A 22,999-nucleotide genomic window follows, 5' to 3' on the forward strand; every position below is an offset into this window, starting at 1 on the left:
TGTTTAAGAAAATGTTCTGAAAAAAAAATGCACATCTTGGCATATTTTCCCAACATTTATAATTAATCCAATTTAGAGAATGTAGGTTTCATTTGACAATACTCAGAATTTTTCTATGAATTTCAAACATTTGTCTGCAAAAGGGCATTAAGGAAGTAGCACAGTTTATTTCAAAAAGTGTGGATAGGATGTGCTAAGTGTGAATAACTGTGGTGTCCTCGGTGTTCTCTGAGCTTGGTTGTTTGCTTGCAGACATTTCATTACCCAATTAGGTAACATCATCAGTGCCACTGAGTGTGGGGTTTGCTCCCTGTTTATATAGAGTAGTTTGCCCTGCCAGTTTTGGTGGGGGAGTAGTTTTCTCCTTGGTAGTTCCTTGATTAGGGTATTGTTTTCTGCTTGATTGTTTGTCTGGTGTTAATCTCTGTTTATCTGGGTGTTGCTGAACAGTGTTGTCAAAATTGTTGGTTGTTTACACTAAGCTAGACTTCACCAAACTACATAAACAAGGGTGTTAGTGTAGTATAATTCAGCTGCCTGCTAGCTGTGCTTAAGACTAGTTAAAGCAACCCGCTGCCAAGTAAGAAGGAATTACCATCCACTGCAGCACCAGCATTTGCCTCTCTGGCTGGTGTGCAGAAGTAGCAAAAACAAAGGAAGAAATGAGTGTTGAATAAGGTCCCAAGGGAGGGGAGAAGAGAAACAGATGGGAGAATGGCTACCAGGGAAGCAATTTTCTCAAAAGTTCTCCTGACAAGTCCTGAAACTGAAAGCTTTTAAGAAAATTAAGTAGCTGTGTGAGATAGGATCAACAGCCCTTTTCATTTAGGAGCAACTGATTACAAGATAAGATACAAAGGACAAGGATCTATGGTCATCTCCATCCCAGAAAGAGGTAAACACTGTATTACAAGGATTTGAATTCAATAGCAACTGAGAGAAATGGGGGAGGGGGAGAGAAATACACATTTACCTAAGACCATTTGAAGCAAACCATAGGGAGCTTTTCCCAAAGGAACCCATAAAATTGGGAAAGGGGACAATGACGCATCAGATTGAGTTTAGTGTCAGTGAATGCAGATGCAGACACATGGATAAAGTAGTCCTTTAGAGTAAGAGTTATGATTGGCTATATATAACAGTGCTCCCACTCAGGAAAAGGATTTAAGTCAGTTCTTGTGGCTAGCCCACGGAAAATGTCAGATCAATGGGCTGCAGCTGTCGAAAGGAGCGGAGATGCTTGGAGTGATTATGGAAGGGAATAAAGAATAATAGTAACAATAACAACCTAGAAAATTAGCTTTAGTGTGTATATATGGAAGCAAATGGCATCTTCACATACATCATCCTCTTGCACAGCTTTGGCAATCTTTTCCTCTCTCCTTCAGACAAAAACATGGATGAATGGATGGGAGGGAGGGAGGGAGGGAGTATACAGAAGGGCAACTGAACAGTAGTCGGGGGATGCAGCATCTTCATCAGGAGAGGCCTTTCTGAAGATGTCCCATTGCTAGACGCTGTAGCCTTTTGGTCCATAGGAGAGTACTTTCTTCTTTGTGGCTCTAGGCCATGTAATGCTCTCCCAAGAAAATACATTTGGCCCTGACTGTCCCTGTGTTTAGGAAAATGGCAAAAACTAATCTCTTTTGCCAAGCTTTTAGCTGCTAGACTGATTTCAATTGACTTGATTTTAATTTTGATTGGAATTGTATTGCCTTTATTGTTGCGTTTAATATTTTGTATTTTTTTTTAAAAATTGAGAGCTGCCTTGAGTGCTTATATAAGCAGAAAAGCAGGGTATAAATTTAGTAACAATAAGAACGCAGGAATAGTATTAGAATATCAATTTATACAAGAGACAGGATAAAACTGCTATAGGATAATTCAACAGAGAAAACAGTACCTTGAACTGGAACAACTTTAACAAGACTTTGTTCTATGATTTTCTAGAATGACGAGAAAGAAGCAGTTAAGTCAGAACGTATCAGACCATTGATAACAATAGAAATAAGTCAATCGTCACAGGCCGGTGGGTGATATCACAAAAATGTCCCAGTCTCTCAGGAAGCTAAAGTCTGTATCTATGCACTTATGGGGCTTCAGAATTTGTCTAGATTCTGAATTTTAGTGCCTACAATTATATTTCAGAATAATTCAGAATCTACCTCATTCTAGGATGCTTTTTAGACAAGGAACAATGGCAGTTTGGTCATATTCAGAATAGAATTTGTTCATCTCAGAAAACTGGCTTTTCCAGATAAACAACCAACTCATTTTATTTATTTATTTAGCAAATTTATATGGCCACGCATCTCCCATAGCGCGACTCTGGGTAGCATACAAACACAGCCACAATTAAAACAACCAATCTTAAAAAACTAAACATGAATCAAAATAACAACATGAAAAAGCCAAGCCCTTTGAGGCTTGAAAGACTGGCTTTAGACTGCAGTTATCTTAGGGTCATTTGAGGGGGTGGGGGAGGAGATTTAAAGTACAAAATGTGTTGCAATTTTAGGTCCTTTTGTTTTTATCATTAACATTCTAGGATCAGGTTTGCATCTCTCATTCTATCTTCTGTTATCAAACTCTGTCTAGAAGGCTCCTGCTGCCATCAGTGAATTCAAAGGGTAATGTGATATCTGGGTCAGTGAGAATTGGGCAGAGGTCAGAAAAAATCTCTTTTGGAATCCGCTCTTCTCCATCAAAGCATCCCACCCTTCTCCTCATTGCTTATAATTGCCAAGGTGATAGAAACCACAGCTTTCGTTACTTTTTCATCATAACTCATCATTACATGGATCCCCAGAACTTCTAAGTCTCCCAATGGGAGTAAGCAATGAGATCTAATCTCCCTATTTTTGATTGGTTGTTAAATGTTTTTTATAACACAAATGGGAAGGGGGGTTACAAGATGACATAAAGAGCTGCAGTCTTAACTGAAACAGAAAGGCAGGATATTTTCATTCATTTAATTTTAAAAATCATTTCACTCTTTAAAAAACTATCTTAGGAACTCATTCCCCATGTTTTTTTAAAGAAATCTGTAACCCAGCTAAGTTCAAAACTGGTGCAAACATCCCTAGAAGTCAAATAATACAGTTAGTTCCCAAGTTAAGAACACCCGGGTTGCAGATGACCCACAGTTAGGAACGGAGCCTATTGTAGCAAAATTTGAGTTAAATACACAATGATTCAAGTGAAATACACAATGGTACGAGTTCATTACACAATATTACTTATACATATTATACAATAATACTGTTCCAGCTTACATACAAATTTGACTTGTGGACAGACCTTGGGAATGGAATTTGTTCTTAAACTGGGGACTACCTGTACAAATGATGATTTTTTTTTTTTCATTTTGGAAGAAGACAGAAACAGTGCAAAGATTTCTCAGAATCCTTTCATGTATGAGGCAAGGACTTCTAGATGGGGAATTGTTGCAGATGGGACCCTGGCCTGAATACAAGCTGGACAAAAGTAAATCTACTACTAACTACCTGAGAAGTTAGTAGATGTGTTGGGTAATACCCCTCCAATGCCATCCAACTGACTTGGAAGTAGCCTCTGTGCAGCTTTTCAGCTAACAGGCTAGATGGGTCAATGAATTGCTGGACTGAGGGAGGGGCTGATGCAGAGACAGAAACAAACTGAGGTGCTCAGAGAATTCTCTGTCCTTTCCTATTAGATTAAGTCTTGCTAATGTTACAAGTTTAAATCCAAATCTATTTTGCATTGAAGGGGACAGTGGAGCATCTTCCCTACCCATTGATCAAATATTGACAATTTGTGAAGTAAGCACATATGACATTCTGAATTCCTTAGAGGAAAAGTGGATACCAATATAATGAACAAATAAATGTAGATAGCTCTATCATAGAATTATTTGAAGGGGTATGGTGTGATCCTATGGGTGAACCTAAGTTGGTGGTCAATGCCTGTGAATGCTGAATATATCACAATTGAAGAAAAGCAGGATATCAATATTATCATAAATATAAAGGCAGTATATTTTACAGATACATACACTTCATGTTACCTCGTGTGCAAAAGGATAGCATGACAGTTAATAGGTGAAGCATTCAAAAGATGCTAGGTACTTCTGTAAAATCCCTGATAGCCTAGCACAAAATAAGGGAATATGTAGGATATAGGTGAGGTCATGCAATTTAATGATGTTTATACAAGCTGTTCTGCTCCTTGAGACCGGAGTAGATGTTATTTTTTTAATGGTCATACATAATTATGTTTCCCAAAGAAAACATCACAGGTGTGGATTCCACTTGGATGAGCTTCAAAGGGAGAACTGGGGAAAAGCCACTGATAACAGTAATGCTTTTCCTGGATGCCCTCTTTGTTCATATGAGGTCCGGTGTGCCCCCTCCCTCATGGCCTTCAGGAAAGGTATTAAATCCTGGCTTTGCCAGAAGGCCTGGGGGCCAGAGGGGGCCCTGCACCTGTGGAGATGGCTGGTGGGATGATGGGTTGCCCCCCCCCCAGCATCTTACAGATTTTTATAGGGCCAAAATTATTTAGGGTATTTTTCATATGTTTTTAAATTATTTATAGTTTTTAGCTATCTTGGAGAGAATTGTATTTCTTTTTATTGTGAGCCGCCCAGAGTCACCCGTGGGGGAGATGGGCGGCATACAAGCCAAATAAATAAATAAATAAATAAATAAATAAATAAATAAATGTGCAGCAAATAAAGCTTTCCTCATCCTCCTAAATGCCATGAGGTGCAGGAACCATTACTCTGATACTGGAAACTGTTTTCTTAACAGGGTTTGAAGGACCATGGGTGAAACATATGCCCAGGATTGCTCCTGAATCTTTATTTCCCTAGGATTGGGTAATACGGCATGATTCTGGGGCTTGTTACTGAGATCCCGTGATTCTGCACAAACATATATGTGTACATATGTGCAATCAAGAATGCTCTCCTTTGCACATGTCATGGGCTGCCAAAGCACCAAAACTCTACACAACCTGAATGAAAAAAAGAAAAGAGGAAAGAAGAGAGGACAATATAGACTGGCTAGCTACGTTGTAGCATGACCTTTTGACCTTTTGTTATCTTGGTGTTGCATGTATGTGAGAACTCTCCAGCAATTTGTGGTTCACAAAGGGGGGGGGGGACACAGTTTTAAACAATTATTGTTTTTTTCCACCTGGCTGGCTGCAAACTTGTTAATTTTTCCCCTTTAATGTGTGAAAGCGAAGACAGCAGCTGCATGGAAATGAGTTACCCTCTTATCCCCAGGCTCTGGCTGATGTTCAGAGCATGCCGGCCTCTAGCGCAATCATGGCCTTCTATAAATAAAGCCCAATATCTCATCAATGGCAGAACAGCCGTGCTTTATAGAGTCGTCTGACATAAAACCGTCCCTCTTTACAGCCCTCAAACCATTTGTGTCCTTTAGTGCAGCTCTGTAAACCTTCTGTTCTTCATACAGTGCTGTATGGAGTGCTTAACGGGAGATACACAGCCGCATACTCAGTTCCAGAGATTTTGGGAACCCCCAGTTCAGAAACGTGCTTGCCTCCCACACATTTACAAGTTGTGACACCTGGCACCGAAATCCACCCTGAAAAGCAAGCCAAGAAGCCCCAAGTCCAAAAATTCAGCCCACAGTTGCAGCTGGGAACATTTGGCTCCAATATACAGATACCCTCTCAGAAAACATTTCTCGATGCTATTTCCCCCATTCCCAGAGATGACAAACAGACTACTCATTCCCCTCTGAATCAGGTTAGGGCCCGGACCACTTTCCTGTTCCCAGTTTCCTCTGCACTGCCTCTGCTTCTGTGAGAATCAGCCATAGATCGGCACATTTTATGGTCATCAAACAGTTTGCTTTAAAAGAAGTATATTCGTGAAAAGAAGGGTGATGGTCCGTTCATACATACAACTTCCATACAGATCCAAATAAAGAAAAATCACCAGAAGCTAATGTTTAAAAGGTAGTAACTTGCACTTTTATCATTCAGGGCACTTTCAAAAGATCACTTGGCCAGAGAAAAGATAAAAGATAACTTTCCCACTATGGAGCTGCTTATGTGAACTGGCATTATTAGTAACTAGGAAATGGCCTGGGTGGATTTTCAGTCCATTTCCTTGTCACCAATAATGTGTACCTGTTGCCTCCTTCCAATGCAATCAGTGTATCTTATTTGGAATGCTTTAATATGTTATTGGAGAGCCAGTTTGGTGTACTGGTTAAGACACTAAGCTAGAAACCGGAAGATCGTGAGTTCTAGTCCTGCCTTAGGCACAAAGCCAGTCTTATGACCTTGGGCCAGTCACTTTCTCTCAGCCCTGGAAAGGAGGCAAGGGCAAATGAAAATGTCACAAGGAGTAAATGTCTGACTCGAGGGCATGTATGCGTATATATACAATACAATACAATACAATACAATACAATACAATACAATACAATACAATACAATACAATACAATAATATCAAAATCAATTTATTTACGGCCAAAAGGCCCAAAAATAAAATATAACATAACATAACATACTAATATAATTTGCACCAATCTTTTAATCTTGCGCAACTAAACAAAGTTCAGTTAATTAATTTTGGGTTACTGAGGAAATTATACAAAAGTCATGAATCACTCCCCAGTCACAAGACCAGTGACCATTAGGTTAACAGTTCTCCACTAAGACCTCACACATGACATACAGTATTTTAAAATGAACCCTACCCAGTTGTTGCAAGCTTATTTCCCAGAATCATGGTATGTATATCTTACCACAACATGTTTCTATATGACAGCAGGGGAATGGGAGTAATTTGCTTGATCTTACAATGCTATTAATCACTCAGCACTTAAGGGAAACAAACTATGGAGACTTTTCTCATATGATCATCACTTCTTACGACAAGACCACAATGAGGTTTAAAGGTTCCACATACGTCTGACTTATTTATTTGATGCTCACTCTTTAAACCAGGGATTTTTCTGCCAAGGCTCATCTTCTCTTGGAAGTACTGTAATCTGCTGTGGTTGTCTGCTGGCTAGGACAGAGCCAGAGCAACAGAGGAAAGGTCCAGAGTGGATAGCAATTTCCTCTTGTCCTTGTTTCTCTTTCTACCCTCCTCCAAGTCGTACCAGCTTCTAGAGAGATTATTCTTGCCAGAGGTCTGGTCACTTGCTTTGAAATTAGGCTGAAGGGTACAGGTTGTCAACCCCTATTTTACACATTTGAACAGCATTGTGGAATGATGTCACGGAACTATAAAAGATAAATAATTATCCAAATCACAGAGAAACACAGCAAGTTTAACTTACGGCTAGTGTTTCATTATGGCTAGTGACCTAGTGCTATTAATTGGTTCAAATTACAGCTGGAAACAACTGTCCTTTCAAAATGTTCCGTGTTTCTCAAAACTCCTATAAATTTCTCAAGGGCAAGACTCCCTCTTAGCAGTGACAGTATTATTGCTAAAAAAATCCAGTGGGAGGAATTCTCTTCTGCTGTCTTCCCTTGGGATTTAGCTGAAGTGGGGGAAACAAGAGAAGCAATAGGAGAGATCTGTGGAATGAAAGCTAGGGTTTCACACACATTCCTTGGCCACCTCACAATTAAATAACTGCAAAAATACCACACTTTGTCCATGGGAATTTCTCCAAAATTATTTTCTCTTTTGAAAAGATAATTAAGCAAATTATCTTTCATCAACCTGAATAAAAACTGGTAGGGAAAAATGCAGAAGGATTTCTCTATCTGGCAGTGGTTCAAACCATGGTTTGGTATTACATAAGGAGTGAGTTGCAAAGGGGTTCAAATATTCTTTCTTCCCTTCATCCTCTAAATCAAAGTGTGATTTTCAGTCTTTGTAGGACAAATACAAATGATGGTTTCAAATCTGAAAGGACAAATTAAAATATGTTGCAAACCAGGAAAGAAGGGAATCATAGAACACAAGGAAAAGAGAAACAGGCAGGTCTACATATGCTCCAAAACCTTTAAAGCTTGTTCTATATATCACCAAACCATAGTTTAGCATCACATCTGATCCAGTTCACCAAACGATAGTTTAGCACCACATCTAATATATATATCACCAAACCATAGTTTAGCATCACATCTGATCCAGTTCAGATGAAAACGTGGCTCCATTCTACCTTAGCCCATGCAAAAATATATGACTGGAAGGAATATCTAATTTTGTCTGCTCTGATCCCTTCAATCTGGGTTGGGCTTACAGGAATGCACAGCAACCTTCTGGGCATTCACTCTGGCAGTTCCCAAAATTACTCATGCCACATATGGCAGAGCCACTGCCAGTCCCCTTGGACACGCCCTGAGCACCTGCCATTGTGACACGGCAAGCTGGAAAAAAGGAGAGGGAAGTAAAAAAGGAACTGTAGATCTTTCAATATCTCTAGTAACTGCTCTCTAGCCTCATTGGCTGTGTATTTTCTTTCTTTTTTCTTTTTCAATTCCTGAAGTATTGTGAAGGGGCATCATTTTCCGATTTATCTGGAAGTGGCTTTCCATCACCATTTCTCTACGCTGAGAAGAGATGTACCAACTTTTGACCAAGTAGTTTCTGTTCTCAGCAATGGTGTTTTTATTGTTCCTTTAAGACTGAAACAGCATCAGTTGTCCATCCTAAGCAGCTTTCCTGGCATTTGACATGTACTAAGTGGCCCAGCAGAAGATGCAGCAACAGTGCCTCTGTAACCTGAGGCCTGTGGCATTGACCACAGATGGCAGCCAGCTGCCAAGAAATGCAGAACACTAGGCCCTCCCCTGGCAACTTAAAAGAGATGGGGATGCATGGGAAACTGCTTAGGGTAAACAAGCAAGCTAGTCAGCAAAACACTCAGCTGACCAAGCTAGAAAGTGATCCAGAGGACAACCTGGTCTAATACCATGGGCCCTCGAAAGCTGTATTGGGGCTAAAAGAACACTTCTTGTGAATAGAAGACCTATGCAGACATTTTCTGGACTTCTCGGATTTTCATCTTCTAAAAATAAGACAGAGTTTGCAGAGAGTACAGGTAGTCCTCAGCTTATGACCACAATTGGGACTGGAACTTCCACTGCTAAGTGATGTGGTCATTAAGTGAGTTGCGCCTGATTTTACAACCTTTTTTTCCCACAGTTGTTAAGTGAATCATGCTGTCATTAAGTGAATCCGGCTTCCCCCATTGTTTTTGCTTGTTGGAAGCCGGCTAGGAAGGTTGCAAATGGCATGTGACCCTGGGATGCTGCAACCATCATAAATACATGCCAGTTGCCAAGCACCCTAATTTTGATCATGTGACCTCATGGATGCTGCAATGGTCATAAGTGCGAGGACCAGTCATAAGTCATTTTTTTCAGCGCCATCATAACTTTGAACAGTGGTTAAACAAATGGTTGTAAGTCAAGGACTACCTGTAGACATTGTGCACTTGTAACTTTTTTCTTCTTTCTGGGTTTGGGGCAGGGACAGGTAACTTGTAGCCCCTTGCAAGCTGCATAATTACTCTCAGCATCTGACCAGGATCTGGGAATAGTTCAGCAACACTGGGAGGGACTTAAGTTGTCCTCCCTTAATTTAGGACAAAAGAAAAAAACCACTGTCAAGTAGGTGGAATAACACTCAGCCCAGAAAATCCCCAAGCCACAAGTCTTAAGTCAAGTATAATTCCCAGGGGAACCAGAGGAAGGAGTCTGATGCCATTCTGGTAAGAAAACAGATTCTGCTCTAAGTACAGCAGGGAATCCCCAGAGCTAAAACAGTGAAGAATTCAACAGACCTCCAAACATATCTGAGTAGTTTTATCCCACTTGCAGAGACAAAGTTGCAAAATATATTTTTCCTCAGAGAAATTTTCCTTGAGAAGTTTAAGGGAGAATCAAACTAGGGACCTTCTCAGAACCATCCTAAGCTTACCAGTTTCCCTGTCGCCTAATTGTCTCACCGCACTGTTTGTACCATGAACCAGGGAGTTGCATGCATCCCCACAAAAGCAAAATCTAAGCTCTGGCAATAGTGAGACAGGCAGAGACATCAGCTCCAGGCTAGAGCTTCAGGTTGCTCCTGGACCCCAATGGGTGGCCAGATAAACACAGCTGCACAGGTCCACTGTCCTCAAGGAGGGAGCAGAAAGAGTGGCTTAAAGGAGGCTCCTTGGGCCCAGTACTCATATACGCCCTGACAGTATTACAGACAGGCTTATTAAGTGTGTAATATTAAATTAACCCAGATAACAGCATAAGAGCTTTTAAAGTCAATTCATTAAATATAATTAGGAAGATAGCTTTTTTATGTATGGCAGCAATCTGATCTCAATCATAGGCATGGTGCTATGCCTGCTGGCATCTCTGCTGTCGATTGTGCTTATTCCAGGTCTGGGCTAGCGTTCCCAAGCAAGGAATTATTCTTCACCAATTCCTTCCTTGAAGGCCTGTTTGGTGTAATGGTTAAAGTACCAGGCTAGAAACTGTGAGACTCTGGGTTCCATTTCTGCCTTAGGCACAAAGCCAGCTGGGTGACCTTGGGCCAGTCACTCAATGGCAAACCACTTCTAACAAGGTTGTCAAGAAAGCTGCTGGGACTTGTCCAGGTAGTCGCCAGGAGTCAATATGGATTCAAAGGCACCAAAAACTCTAGGTCAAAACTTGTAGCCAGTCCAGGATCTCTGTCCTGTCCTTTTCTTGGATTCCTCAGGGAATTTCAAGATCAAATAACTCCTATTCTAGGCCTGAGATTTCTCCTCCGTGTGTGGTTGAGATTAAGGAAAACAGAATGGAGGGGCAAGAGCAGTGGCCTCTTCTATTTTGCTGTCATAGACAAAGACTTGGATCCTTGCCCAACAGGGCACATTCTAACCCAGCAGACATAAGTCCTAGAAGAAAAATGCCCCAACATTTCCAGCCAACCATTTCCCCCCTCCCCCCTTGAAGTTAATGAGGCTTTTGGTCTCCCAAGGCTGGTTGCGCTCCTGCCCCAGTTAATTAACTGCTCCTGGGGAACAATTCATATCTGTCAGGAGACAGGGGCCATGCCAGCTTTTTACTCAGCAGATATGGGGGAAAGAAAGGGAGAGCCCAGCTAGTCCCATGCAGCTTGAAGGGAAGCTCTTGACAGCCTTCAGCACTGTATATTTTTGCTGCTCCTAAACTAGACATGAGGTGATGATCAGTGTATCTCTAAATAGGTCTAGTAAAGTCTTGAGGATGTTCTGACACCCAGACTCTACCTGTTGTCTGTGGCAACCACTTCCCTGGTTGTCCAGAGAGAAGTGTAGGCTCTCAGTCAACTGTAGCAACAACCTTATTTGTGACTAGGTTGCCCATTGTCTTATGATATGCAGAAGAGGAAAAAGGCTAGACAGAAATCCAATGAAGAAAACTCAAAAGTAGGACACTTTCAGTCTTGTTTGGGGTTCAGACAAAACACTTTAGTCCTTTCCTGCTCAAGGGACTAACCCTTAGAACCATGAACAGGGATAGGATACATTCAAGATAAGGCAGAGTTTGAAAATACTGTGGCTTGGACACCAGCCTTGCATCTCTCATAGCCTCCTTCAGCAGTCCACATCAAGACCTCAGAATGTATTTACTAATAGCCTGCTGGAATACAACTGGTGCAGAGGTGTATGAAAGAACAGGAGAAGAGACTGAAATCAAAGCAACTCTCCAATGACAGGGATGGGACACTTCAACTGCAAAAACTGTTCTCTGCACTTTGGGAAGTCTTGGGAAGCCCTGGGCCATATAGAGCTTTCCTGGTTGTCAGAAACAGAACCTGAACATTCCCTACCTAGAAAGTACCTTTGTGGAGAAGCAAAATTGATTAGTTGAGCTGAGCAAAGGGGTGCAGAGGCCTAGAGGCTGCATCAGTTCCTGGGACTGGTTACTTATTCAGATGCTTTGGACACAGATTCCCTCTCTTTGTTGGTTCTTATTAGCATTTTCCAGCCTGCGGGCAGCTCTGATGGATGGAGCACAGCCTTCTCTCACTGCAGAGCCAAGGCCAGGAACCTTTCTGCAGCTACAGCTTTGCTCTGAAGCCTTTCGCCGCCTCCTTCTCTCCCCACTCCCTAAATAACTGAGTGGTGGCTTAGGGGCAGATAAGGTGTAGCCTCTAGATATAAGGATGGTGGCCTCTTCACCTTTTCTTTTCTGCAAAATAATGGCACATGTGAGGCTAATAAATTGGTCTGATCTGGCAAGACCTAACAACTGTCAGAAGCGATTGACTGTCAAGGCAAAACAAGAACGGGGCAAGAATTGCAGGGAAGGGAGGAAACATAAAGAAAGCATAAGCCATATGTATCCTTGCCTCTTATGCCAAAAGAAAAGCTTACTTGTGTGGGAACATTACTTGCTGATCATACAGCCAAAGAAGGTTTGGTTGTGTGAATGAAACTACCGTAGAGTAACTGAAACACAGAGAAGGTTTATATTACTTCATATCACTCTATGACTGAGTTCCAATCAAGGAACCAATTTGAGAATGAGAATTATCAGGCTTGAATAACCAGTGGTACACACATGCAAATGTGAATGAATGCAAGCAGATGTGATACACAGCAGAAAACTCTAGGGAGTTCAAAACATTATTGTTTAAAGGGTGGGAGAAGGAAGAGGGAAGATACATTTCTATCTTTCTACTTTAAATACAGAACACTGAATATGTTAGAATAGTTAACAGTATCGCTATGCAATCATATTAATCAATGAATAAATTGTAGGTCTTAATTGCAATTAGATCTCATGTAATTGTCCCAGGATGGACACAAACAATATCCATGGTATGCTAACAATTTATTGTGGCATACGGGTTTTTTTATTTTTTTGGTGCTTCGGAGGCCTCCATCAAAAGGATGGACGAATTCATGCTGTACATCTGATGAAGTGGGGTTGATGCTGCAATAAATATAGTACACCTATAAAGTGACATGCAGCACCTTGCCATTTTTGCTGCAAGAGCACCAGTCATCTTCTGGAATATGTCACTACGAACCTAGGATGGAGACATGAACTTGGTCCAATCAGATGCTTTCAATCTTGTAAGCCACTTCTAGATTTTTAACAGGAAGTGGTATATAAAAGTGTTAAGTAAAGAAAATTTTAAAAAGCTAACCTACCACAAAAGATAATTGTGTGAGTAAAATGGGATGCAGGAGAGAGAAAACCATGTATGCTGCCCTGAGTTCCTAGGAAAAATGGAGAAATAAATATGAAATGAAAAAGCAAACCTTGATGGGACACAGAGAGATGAGTATAAGTGATATCAACATCAGCCTTTGCTGGTGTGGGTTAACAAAATAAGCCCCCCCCCAAAAAAAAATCTAGGAAGAAGAGACAATGAACCAAATGTGGCAAAGCAAAATGTAGCAATGCAAACTCCTGAAACAATCAAAGGACTGGACAAAAATCTGTGATTATATTATATGAAAGAGATTATAGAATGGTGAAAAGGACAGAATTCATGCAAGAGAGATGGGCTGCCATAACACAGCCTGTTCCCGCTTCCATTTCCTCCCTTTGTGGGACTTCCAAATATAAGAGGAGAGCAACAGGTTCCCCTGAAACCACTTTGGTAGAAATACAGGCCATGGGCCACGTGAAACTGAAGTTGCCTCTGCCTGACCTAATATTCTTTGAGGTGGTTTCCTCTAGGCAATCTGTCTCCTCTTCTGGCTTGAAGGAATCAATCTGTCCGTTTCTCCCAGCTATCCATCCACACTGGCTGGATTGCCTACAGGCTCCTTTTCTCACGTTTTCTTCCATTATGCAGGCTGGGGTTAGGGAAATGGATTGCAGTGCTGCCTTCAAACAGTGGTGGCCAAGGAGCTGCACAAATGGGCAAGCAGGAGACAGCAGATGGAGGGGGAGGCAGAACAGGAAACTCATTTACCCGGAGTAAAAATAGGCTGGAAAATGTGACATTTATTAAGTACAATTGTGGAAGAAAGGTCATCGCCAGCCCCAGCACCAAGATGGGGTGCCGCTGATTATACAGCTGGGGAATGAGGCAGCAACGCCAGGCTGAACAGCAGCAGTTGGGGGGAGGGCGCGGGGGGAGAAACAGAGATGTGTGTGTGTTTGGGTGTTGCTATTGTGGTTGGTTTATTTGGTGCTTTGAGCCTAAAATGTGCCAGCAGTGATGCTTGCTGTTCCACATGAGATGCCTCAGTATCAATATCTGCCTACATCCTCTCTGACCCTGATCCACCTTCTCCGTCTTCAAGCCTCAATCAAGAGGCCGCTTAAGGAAACCCAAGCAAAGAGAGTTCCTGCATCAAGCACCATCACCATCAACTTCTTTTGAAATTCTGGAGAGCGCAGTTCTTTAACTGATGGCTTTCCTTGGTCATAATTGCACCCCTCCTTGTTGTTCAATTCATGTTCTCATCCAACCCTTTGGACGCCATGCAAGCCTGCCTTGCGGAATTAAATTGATGAAATAGCTCCAGCATATTCCCTACTTCCATTCCCTTTGTGACTAGATGTCACATATCCCAGTTACTGTACCCCCCCCCCCCCCCGGAACAGTTGCCTTCAAATACCAAGGTTAAAGAAACAGGATGTGAAGGGGAAGGTGGCGATCTACTGCACCTCACAATCCCTTCCAGAGAGGGAGGTAAGACTAGTGGCGTGAAATCTACAAAGAAAACAGTTGTCCTTGCCAAAGAACCTTTGACATTGACTCCAATTTTTTAGAAACACATTAGCTTCCCCTCCAAGTGCTAGAAGTGGAATCCCTGCAGAGCAGATGCCAGCTGGGTAATTGTTCTTTTGAGTGTGCACACTTGGTGTGGCTGAGCTTATTTCCTCCAGCCCGTCTCCATAAAACTTCATTTGCACTTGCCCCTTTATCACTTCCTTGTGCTCTGCCTTGATAGCCTCTCCACCTTGTATCTGTGAGACACTTTGTACCCCAGCATTCCACAGAGGAGAAATGGCTCAAAATGCAAAATCTAGCACCAACGGGGAGCAGACTGCCTGTCCTGTAAATAAGATGGTCATTGAGTGGGGGGATGCGTCTATTTAAGAAAATGAATAAGATGAAGTTCAGCTCCACTCATAATATGGATGCTTCCAGGGGCAAGAAATCAAGGTTAGAAAACTGAGCGTACAAACCATAACAACCAAAGCGGCTGGCTGGAAAGCGTTCCAAACCGATACTGAAGGGGCTCATGGCTCAAATGTTTGCCTTCTCGCCTGTGATCCTTGCTGCTGTATGGGGACTGGGACAGGATGAGACCAAAGCAGAACACACCAGCACTTCCCTCAGCTAGTCCACGGCTGCCAGGGAATCTCCTGTCCAGCAGAGTACAAAGAACCAATTGATTTTCCCGGCACAGACCAAGCAGCAGTGGTGTGTGTGTGTGTGCGTGTGTGTGTGTACGCGCTTGCAGGAGGAACGACTCTGCTCAACACAGTCAAGGAGTCTAAGCCACTGGGTTCGCACACAGATGCATTCACAACATCACCAGGGAAGAAGAGGTGCGGGGTAGTGGCGAGGTCTCCCTTCCGTTGCTATACATCCGCCATACATCTAAGGGAACAGGCGGCCAGTGGGGCTCAGCAGCGGGCAACAGCCCGCTAAGATTTACTACGCCGGCTGGGCTTTACTGCACACAAGATGCTTACGCTGGGGAATCTTCCCAGCGGCTCTTTAATTTGCCATCCCATAAAGAATGTGAATTTGTGACGCTAAATAGAGGGAGATCATTTACCAAGCGCAGCTCTTACTTACAGGTTCTTTAAAGGGGATTCATCATGAGATGCAAGGACTGGAGCAGCAGTCAGCTTAGCAGCAAAGTGGTCACAGCAATGGGAAGTAGCAGAAGCAGCAGCAGCTGCGCTTTTTCCAAAGGGAAACTGGACCCAGGCTAGCCCCTTCAGTGACCTTTCTGGACCTTGCAACTAGATACATGCTCAGTTACTCACCTTCCCCATGCCTTACCTCTGTCCATTTCTACACGTAGCCCCCCAGATGACCAAGAGCAGAAATCAGTACTCCTGCTAGAATGGCCAACAAAGTAAAGGGAACCTCTTGCCCCCATAGCTGTCCTAGCTGTCCTCCTGAAGCTACTCATAAAAGCCCTGTCTTTGGCACAGGAGGTCCACGGATGGGACATCCCCATCCATGAACAGCTCAATCCCACAACATGCAGTGCCCCCAAGACTGCCTACAGTCTTCTACTGCATAAGAGCAGACATTAGTACTGAATCAGAAATCTAAATCTCAGGGCCAAAGGACACCTTACCTAGGAGAATCATGACTAGATTTCCTAATAATAGTTTTGTTTGTTTCATTGATTGATGGCGTTTTAATGAAATGCAGTGTTAGGAACTGCCAATTTCTTTGGACCAGTGCTTGGGAAAGGAGGAGGGACTTAATTCTTTCCATTGCATCAAAGAAAGACAAAAAGAATAAAACTCTTCCTGGTTGACTGTCGGCCCCATAGAGGGAACATGCATGCCTGAGTATTTCCTATGTGGGGCCAACAACAGTTGGATTGAGGGGCAGATCTAGACCAGGAAAACAGAACAGAGGAGCGTTAAACACCCTCTTGGCGCTCCTCTCTCACTGCTGTTCTGAAGAAATTGGCAGACTCTGTGGTAGCATTTCAAGAACAACAGCCATTAAAAAAAAATCAGGAGATCCAGATGCAAATGTAATTTGGTCCTTTGAAGCCTTAGGAATGGCATTGTGGTGGTCTGAGCAGGTTGCCAGACAGCAGAGCTTAATCTGACTAACGTATATAGTTTGTGGAATTTCAGCTTAGTATTTTGATGGCTGGTTGATGCATCTACAGAGTAGACTTCATACTTAATGTTGCCTGTTGTTCCCCACTCCAGCCTGGGGTTCTAATACAACTTACATGGAGCCCATGCAGCCAAGCACTTTAGACAACCATTGCCAGCTGTGGGGCAAAGTTGTCATCCGTCTTTGGCCAGCTCCTGGATTCCCTGCCTTGTATTCCTCTGCCAAGTCTGACATGCACTTTCGTAGCAGGGACTCGGGACCAGAAGACAACAGCAGCAGGAGCCTAGAAGCTGATCTTTGACCCACCTATCATGTGTGTTTATTATGCATATGTGTGGGTCATTTTCTCCCCATTTCCCCATTTACATTTCTTCTTGTTCTGCACACTCCTCCTTTTAACATCCTCCCCCCCCCCCCACACACACACACAGTGATCAGAAGGCGAAACAGCCTCCCATATCCGCAGGAGAGAAGCAGCTCATTTCCAGAGTCATTATGGTCTGAAAAGGGTCCCATCAGGTATTCCGCCCGCTCAGCACATTTATTTCCCCAAACCACAGCAGGGGTTTGTGATTTTCAGACCCAATATCAAGCAAGCACAGGACTGGCTCATTCCACCCAGCAGGAAGCTTCTCTTGATAGTGCAGTCAGTACCATGCCAGAATGTGCCAAGATGACTGCCATGCCACCTTCGCTGGGACAATGGTAGTTCTACAATGGGCACTGAACTGGGAGTACAGCTTGCTTGAAGCTGGGGAAAGCACTTAAGCAGCAGCCCACTGGAAAAATGTAGGAATCCCTAAGTGTATGCAGGATCCATCTGGGCATCTCCTATCTTCTTTAAGTATCTGGGACCTTATGGCCTTCCTCTCCTAACTTACAAGTTCATCAGCTCCTGCTCCCTGCCCCACTCTTCATGCTCAGTGGCTGTCTACTCAAATGAAGTAAGAGTTATCCAGGATGTTCAGCCTGCTTATGCCTGTGTCATCCTTCTTTCCTCTTGTGTATTACCCCGTACACATTTCATCCACTGTCCCATGTTCCCAGATGCTTGGGCAGCACACGCACCACATCCACTCTTCTTTGTCAGACTGATACTTAAGGTGCAACCTCAGCCCTGGCATAAACTTGGGCACTGACAATACATTAATTCCAAAAGAGCACAAGAAGAACATGGGGAAGGCAGAGCAGATACTCACCACTGTGAAGTTTTCCGCAGAGCAATTCTCACCGCTGAAGCTGCAGTTCTTCAGCATGTCATCGAGTTGATGCCCAGTGCGGTTGACAATGTCGGCCATGTCTGGGTCAGGATAGAGCAGGTCAGAGGCCTTGTGTCCATCACGGTCCTTGGGTGGCAATCCAGTCATGTTGGCTAGGTGGAAGATATCGGCATCTGTAAGTGCCGAATGACGGAAGCGGTTGATGTTGCAAATGGTGACGGCTGGGAAGACCATCTTTTGGGTAGCCTCCTCGTCCAGGGTGGTGACATGCGGATGCTCCAGGTAGAAGAGTGCTGACCGGGCTGCCTGATACAGGAAAAAGGCCAAAGAGGCCACAAATGCAAGTGCCCAGAGGGCCTGTCGGACCCCCAGCTGCCCTGAGCGGCAAATGTGGGCCAGGCCGTGCAGGGTGCTGGTGCCAGCAAAGGCGGCCAGGTCACGATGGTGTGGCCGGCTAGGTTCCTCTAGCAAGCTCTCCTTGTCCCCTTCCTCTTTCGCCGCCTGCTTCTCATCCTCCTCTGCAAATTTGATTTTGCAGACAATCTCAATCGGCATCTGTGCCGAGGCACCAGGCAGCACGCTACCCCCCCAGTGAGGGGAGGCAGTGGAAGCCTGGGGTGCCCCGCACCGGCCGCTCACCCCTGGCTGCTGCAGGACGCCCCTAAATTAGTAAACCCAACCAGGGAGGAGGAGGAGGAGGAGGACTGGGGAATCGGGCCCCAGTCTCTCAGAAGCTCCCGAACGCAGCTTGCCTCTTGTCTCACTAGTGATCTTCTGGTGCTTCCGTTTGCTTATCTGCACAAGCCCAGCTGTCAGAGCTGCCCGCCGCTCCCTGTGCCGCTGTGTGTGCCGCTCCTCTGCACGCCCGGTTAAGACCCCACCAGATACAGGCAGCATTTAGGCATCATGTGCTAATAAAATCCAGGGGATACTTAATAATTCAAGGCATGTCAACATTATTTCATCCTCAATTTTTTTTTTTTTTAAAGCAGGGTGTGGGTGGGGGGGAGAGCTAGTGGAAGATAGTGAGCAGTAACGGGAAAGCCAGAGCTTGGAAGCGGAGCTTGGTTTGCCAGAGCCACCACTCCAAAGTGATGCTAGAGCCACTTGTTTGAATCACTCGCAAGCTGGCAAAGTCTATGCCAAGGAAAGGAGGGAAGGGAGCCAGAGATTGAGGCTGCGGCGGCGGCGGCGGCTGCTGCTGTTGCTGTCGGCTGCGGGAGCTTCTCAGACAGACTCCCTGGCTCTCGCTCCGTGCCTGACACCCACTTCCTCCGGGGGAGTCCCTTCAGGTGCCCAAAGCAGCTGCCCTGCTAATTCCTACCTTCCATCTCCGTGGACCTTCCAACGCCTCCTTGCCAACGACGAGGAAGAAGAGAGGAAAAGTTGAGAGGGACAGAGAGGGGCAGGAACGAGCTCCTCGCGTGTCGTCGGCTGGTACCGGGTCCAATGAACAGCGGCGCCACATACTACACCCCCACCCCACCCGCAGGCTCGAGAACTGTCTAATTGGAGAAGGAGCGGCCGAAGGAGGAGAGCGGAAGCGAGGAGGAGACGCCCCCTCCTCCTATTGATCCCGCTCCCCACGGAACAAACAAGAGGCAAAAAGTGAAAGGCTTATTGATCGGCGGGAGGGAGCGCAGCTGCTGGGGATTAGGGCAGGCGCGAGCGGGCGGGCGTGTGAGGGGAAGGAGGTGAGCGCTGTCCGCGGAAAATGAACGCCGCGCAGCCGGGACCGCGGCACTGCCCAGACCCAGCCTGCAGCACAACCTCCTTTCCCGCATCACTGGTTCTCTTGCCTCCGTTTGCTTCGGAGGCACTTTAATTGCTTTTCCAAACGGATGTGTGTTCCTCCTCCCCGGCCTGCCTGACAAGTGAAATCCGGGCAGGGGAAGCCCACCAGCAGCTGCAGCTGGCGCGGGACCAGGGCTCGGAGCGCTCCGGCCCGCGTGATGCACAGAGGACGCCTGGGGGGCGGGGTGGGAGAGCCGGGCAGTGCCGAGGCGGAGGAGAGCGCCGGCAGGAAATGCAGACTCGCCAACTACGCCCAGCAGGTGTTGCGAGGAGGCGGGCGGCGGCCGCAGGCAGGGCTGCCCCGGCTGGCCCGAAGTTCTACGAAGGCGACGCCCGCCTTGCTCCAGAGGCAGTCGGGCCAGGCCACACGCGGTCGCCGGGTTCGGCTCTACGAAGCGAGCGTCTTCAGAACCCAGGCGCCGGCGAGCCGAGCCCAGAGCGCTCCGCTTGGCCAGCCGCTCTCCCGATCGCGGCCTCGGGGCGCTCCGGCACGGAGATTCCAGGCTTGGCTACTGAAGGCTTCGGCGCGCAAGGCCACTGACCGATGCTCCCTCCCGGGAGAGGTTCTGCGCCCGCCCGACCCTCCGTTTGGGGCACTGGCGGGGTTTTCGCCGGCACATACTGAGAATCCGGCCCTTCGGCAGGAGATATCCTGCCGCCGCCGCCGCCGCCGCCGCGCCCACGTTCCCACGACCAGAGTCCGAAACTCCTTCTCCCCCGGGTGGTTTTGCCCGTCACCGCGAGCTTCCCTAGGCGGCAGGCAAGGCCCAACGCCAACCCGAGATACGGCCGAGGAGCTCGTCCGCCTGCCTTCGAGCCCCGAGATCGTCTTGCACGGAATGGATACACGTCGCCGCGGGTTAAGATGGAAGGAGAAGTCCCTTCTGGACAGGAAGCGCTAATCGATGCCCAAGGCCGAGATGGCTCTGTCCCAGCGGGAAAGGGGTGGAGGTGGAAGGGGCAGAAAATCGGGAGGCGGGATGGAGCTGCTCCGATGAGGCGGACCGGACGGGGACGATCAGCGTTAAGGACTGTGGAGGCCGAACAATAGGAAGGGGCTCCAGACGTTTCAGTGCCTTCTTCAGAAGGCACCACATGCCTGCTTGGTCTCGCCACAGTGCACAGTGCGAAAGTCGTACACTGAAATACTGGTAGCGGCAGACCAAGTGGTTGGGGCTGAAAGCAGTTCAGCATCTTTTTGAAACTGTGTGCCGTCTTTCTAGGTCTTTGGGATACAAGGGCTCTCAGCATGACTCTTAGATGTCAACTGTTCTTGACTCCAGATTATCACAGTCTAGTATAATAGCAATTGGTGCTTTAATCTCTGAATGCTGGCTACTGACCTAGGAATCTTAGCTTAATCTAAGTTATATATACTACACAACAGGCTGACCTTGGTATTCACACTAGGGGTAGCAACATTCTGATAGCTGGAAAAGTGCACCTTTTTCCCAATTATTTTTGGTGGCTGGAGGCTGCAGGTGGTAGGGTGATCAGGTCAGGCAAGTGGGCGAGTCTACTTTTTTTCCTTCAAAATGTATTTACAACTTTAGATACACTAAACTTATTGAAAAACTGATCATTTTATTTCTTTGGATTGCCACCACAATCAGCAGGAAATTGCCTCCCAATATTCATCAATTTGCCAATTTTGGGGGTGGCAAAAGTGTTTGAAGCTTGACTACAGCTGATTACAATACCAAGGCCCATCTCCAGAGTTCCACTGAACTTTAGTACTCAAACCATATTAAACCAATTAAATCATGTTCTCAGGGCTTCCTTCAATCTCACATCAATCTTTTTGATCTATCAGTTGACAGTTCTTTCTGAACATCTCACTGAGTTAGGGAACTCATAAAAGACCATTTCCATTTCCATTTCCATCTCCATCATCTCTTCTTTTTAAAGACTTCCCCACTATCTTTTCAAGCAAAATATCCTTAAGGTACAATTAAGACACTAAACAAAGTAATATACACAAAGACAATGCAAGAAGTTTGGGGGCTGAGAGACGCAGTTTGGAGTAGACTTCTACTTGTGCTAGCAGTTTCAGAGTTGCATGGAGACTGAGCAAATGCTGCTGTAGGACCAAGAATCACTTCACACATTCTGCACAATCCAGAAAGACGACACGTTACAGAAAGCTGCAGTTGACATTAGCTCCCTCATGAACATATTGTATCTGTATAATATACATGTTACATTTACGAGGATACCTAAAACCAGGCATGGATGTATAAGATACAGATGAAGCAGCCCTGGATCTGTTAGCACACAGATGAAACCTTCAGAGCACAGCAACAGAGGCCTCTCCAGTAACAAAAGCATTACAGAATCTGCTTGAAAGCCATAAATGTGCCCCGCCTGCCATCAACTGTGATTTCCCTTTTCCCAGAGTTCCCAGACAGGCAGGCTTGTTCAACCTAGCAGTTCCAGAAATATTGGGACTACAACACTCAGAATTTCCAGCCATGCTGGTTTGGAATTCTGGAGTTCCAGCACATCTGGAGGCACAAGCTGAGGAAACTTGGGATAAAAGAGTGACAGAGCAGGCAAGAAAACAGTCAGTGAAGAGACTTATTGGTAGTCAAAGATACACATTTCATCTACATAGCTGTTAAACCTGACTAAAATCATGTCCCCCTTAGCCCCTGAAAGACCCCTTGTGCTGACTCAGGGAAACATCCCTCCCTCTTCAAGGCACTGGCCAGTGGCAGCACTAGGGAGAGCCAGCAGGGAGCTTTCTGAGCTGTGGCTCTGGGCACTGCGCCACCTTGGATCTGGCACCACCCCCACTTACTAGGTCCTCTATCCCAATTCAGACCCTGCCAGCTGCATGCCCAGCCACATGTTTAGAAGAAATAAAATCTGGACTATCATTAATTTTAATCTACTTGAAGGGACTGTAGCTGTAAAGCCCAGCTGGTTAAAGCATGAGTCTTACGTCAAGCAGAGTGCCCTAAACTTGTGGCAGAGAGGAGAGGGCTGGTGCCCTTCCTGTGGTGCTTCTTGTAGCAGGCGGGTCAGGCTCACAATGAGGGTGGCAGGCACACTCTGTCTTTGGGAGATCTGGGATGACAAGACGTCCAGTCCAATTATGCACGTGCCATCAAAGGATCTGGGGCAGCCTCATGGCTGGCTCTCCTGCAGTCTGTTCAGCTTCGTGAGCACAGAAGGATAAGAGGAAGCAACATCTGGCACTGGGATGGCTGGAAGCAGAAAGGGCAGTAAAGAAAAAA

At 45.4% G+C, this 22,999-nt stretch overlaps 1 protein-coding gene across 6 annotated transcripts in view; it reads right to left on the reverse strand.

Moving 5' to 3' along the window:
* ASIC4 (acid sensing ion channel subunit family member 4) overlaps window positions 1-22,417 on the reverse strand; it is a 91,664-nt gene extending 69,247 nt beyond the window's left edge. For 4 of the 6 annotated variants that reach the window (XR_015797159.1, XM_088146335.1, XM_007434839.3 and 1 more), the window contains exon 1: window positions 17,946-19,430. Coding sequence is in view for 5 of the 6 variants with exons in the window: in XM_088146335.1 (XP_088002461.1) it covers window positions 17,946-18,521 (576 nt within the window). In the remaining variant the exon portion in view is untranslated. Of the gene's footprint in view, window positions 1-17,945 lie in introns of all 6 variants that reach the window. The other 2 variants (XM_088146338.1, XM_088146336.1) reach the window with 2 other exon arrangements.
* Between the last annotated feature and the right edge of the window lie 582 nt (window positions 22,418-22,999).

Source organism: Python bivittatus, unplaced genomic scaffold (genome assembly GCF_059951505.1).
Source record: "Python bivittatus isolate LINGU-HERP-01145 unplaced genomic scaffold, Pbiv_v1 ctg000480_np1212, whole genome shotgun sequence".
In the NCBI taxonomy this organism is placed as follows: domain Eukaryota; kingdom Metazoa; phylum Chordata; class Lepidosauria; order Squamata; family Pythonidae; genus Python; species Python bivittatus.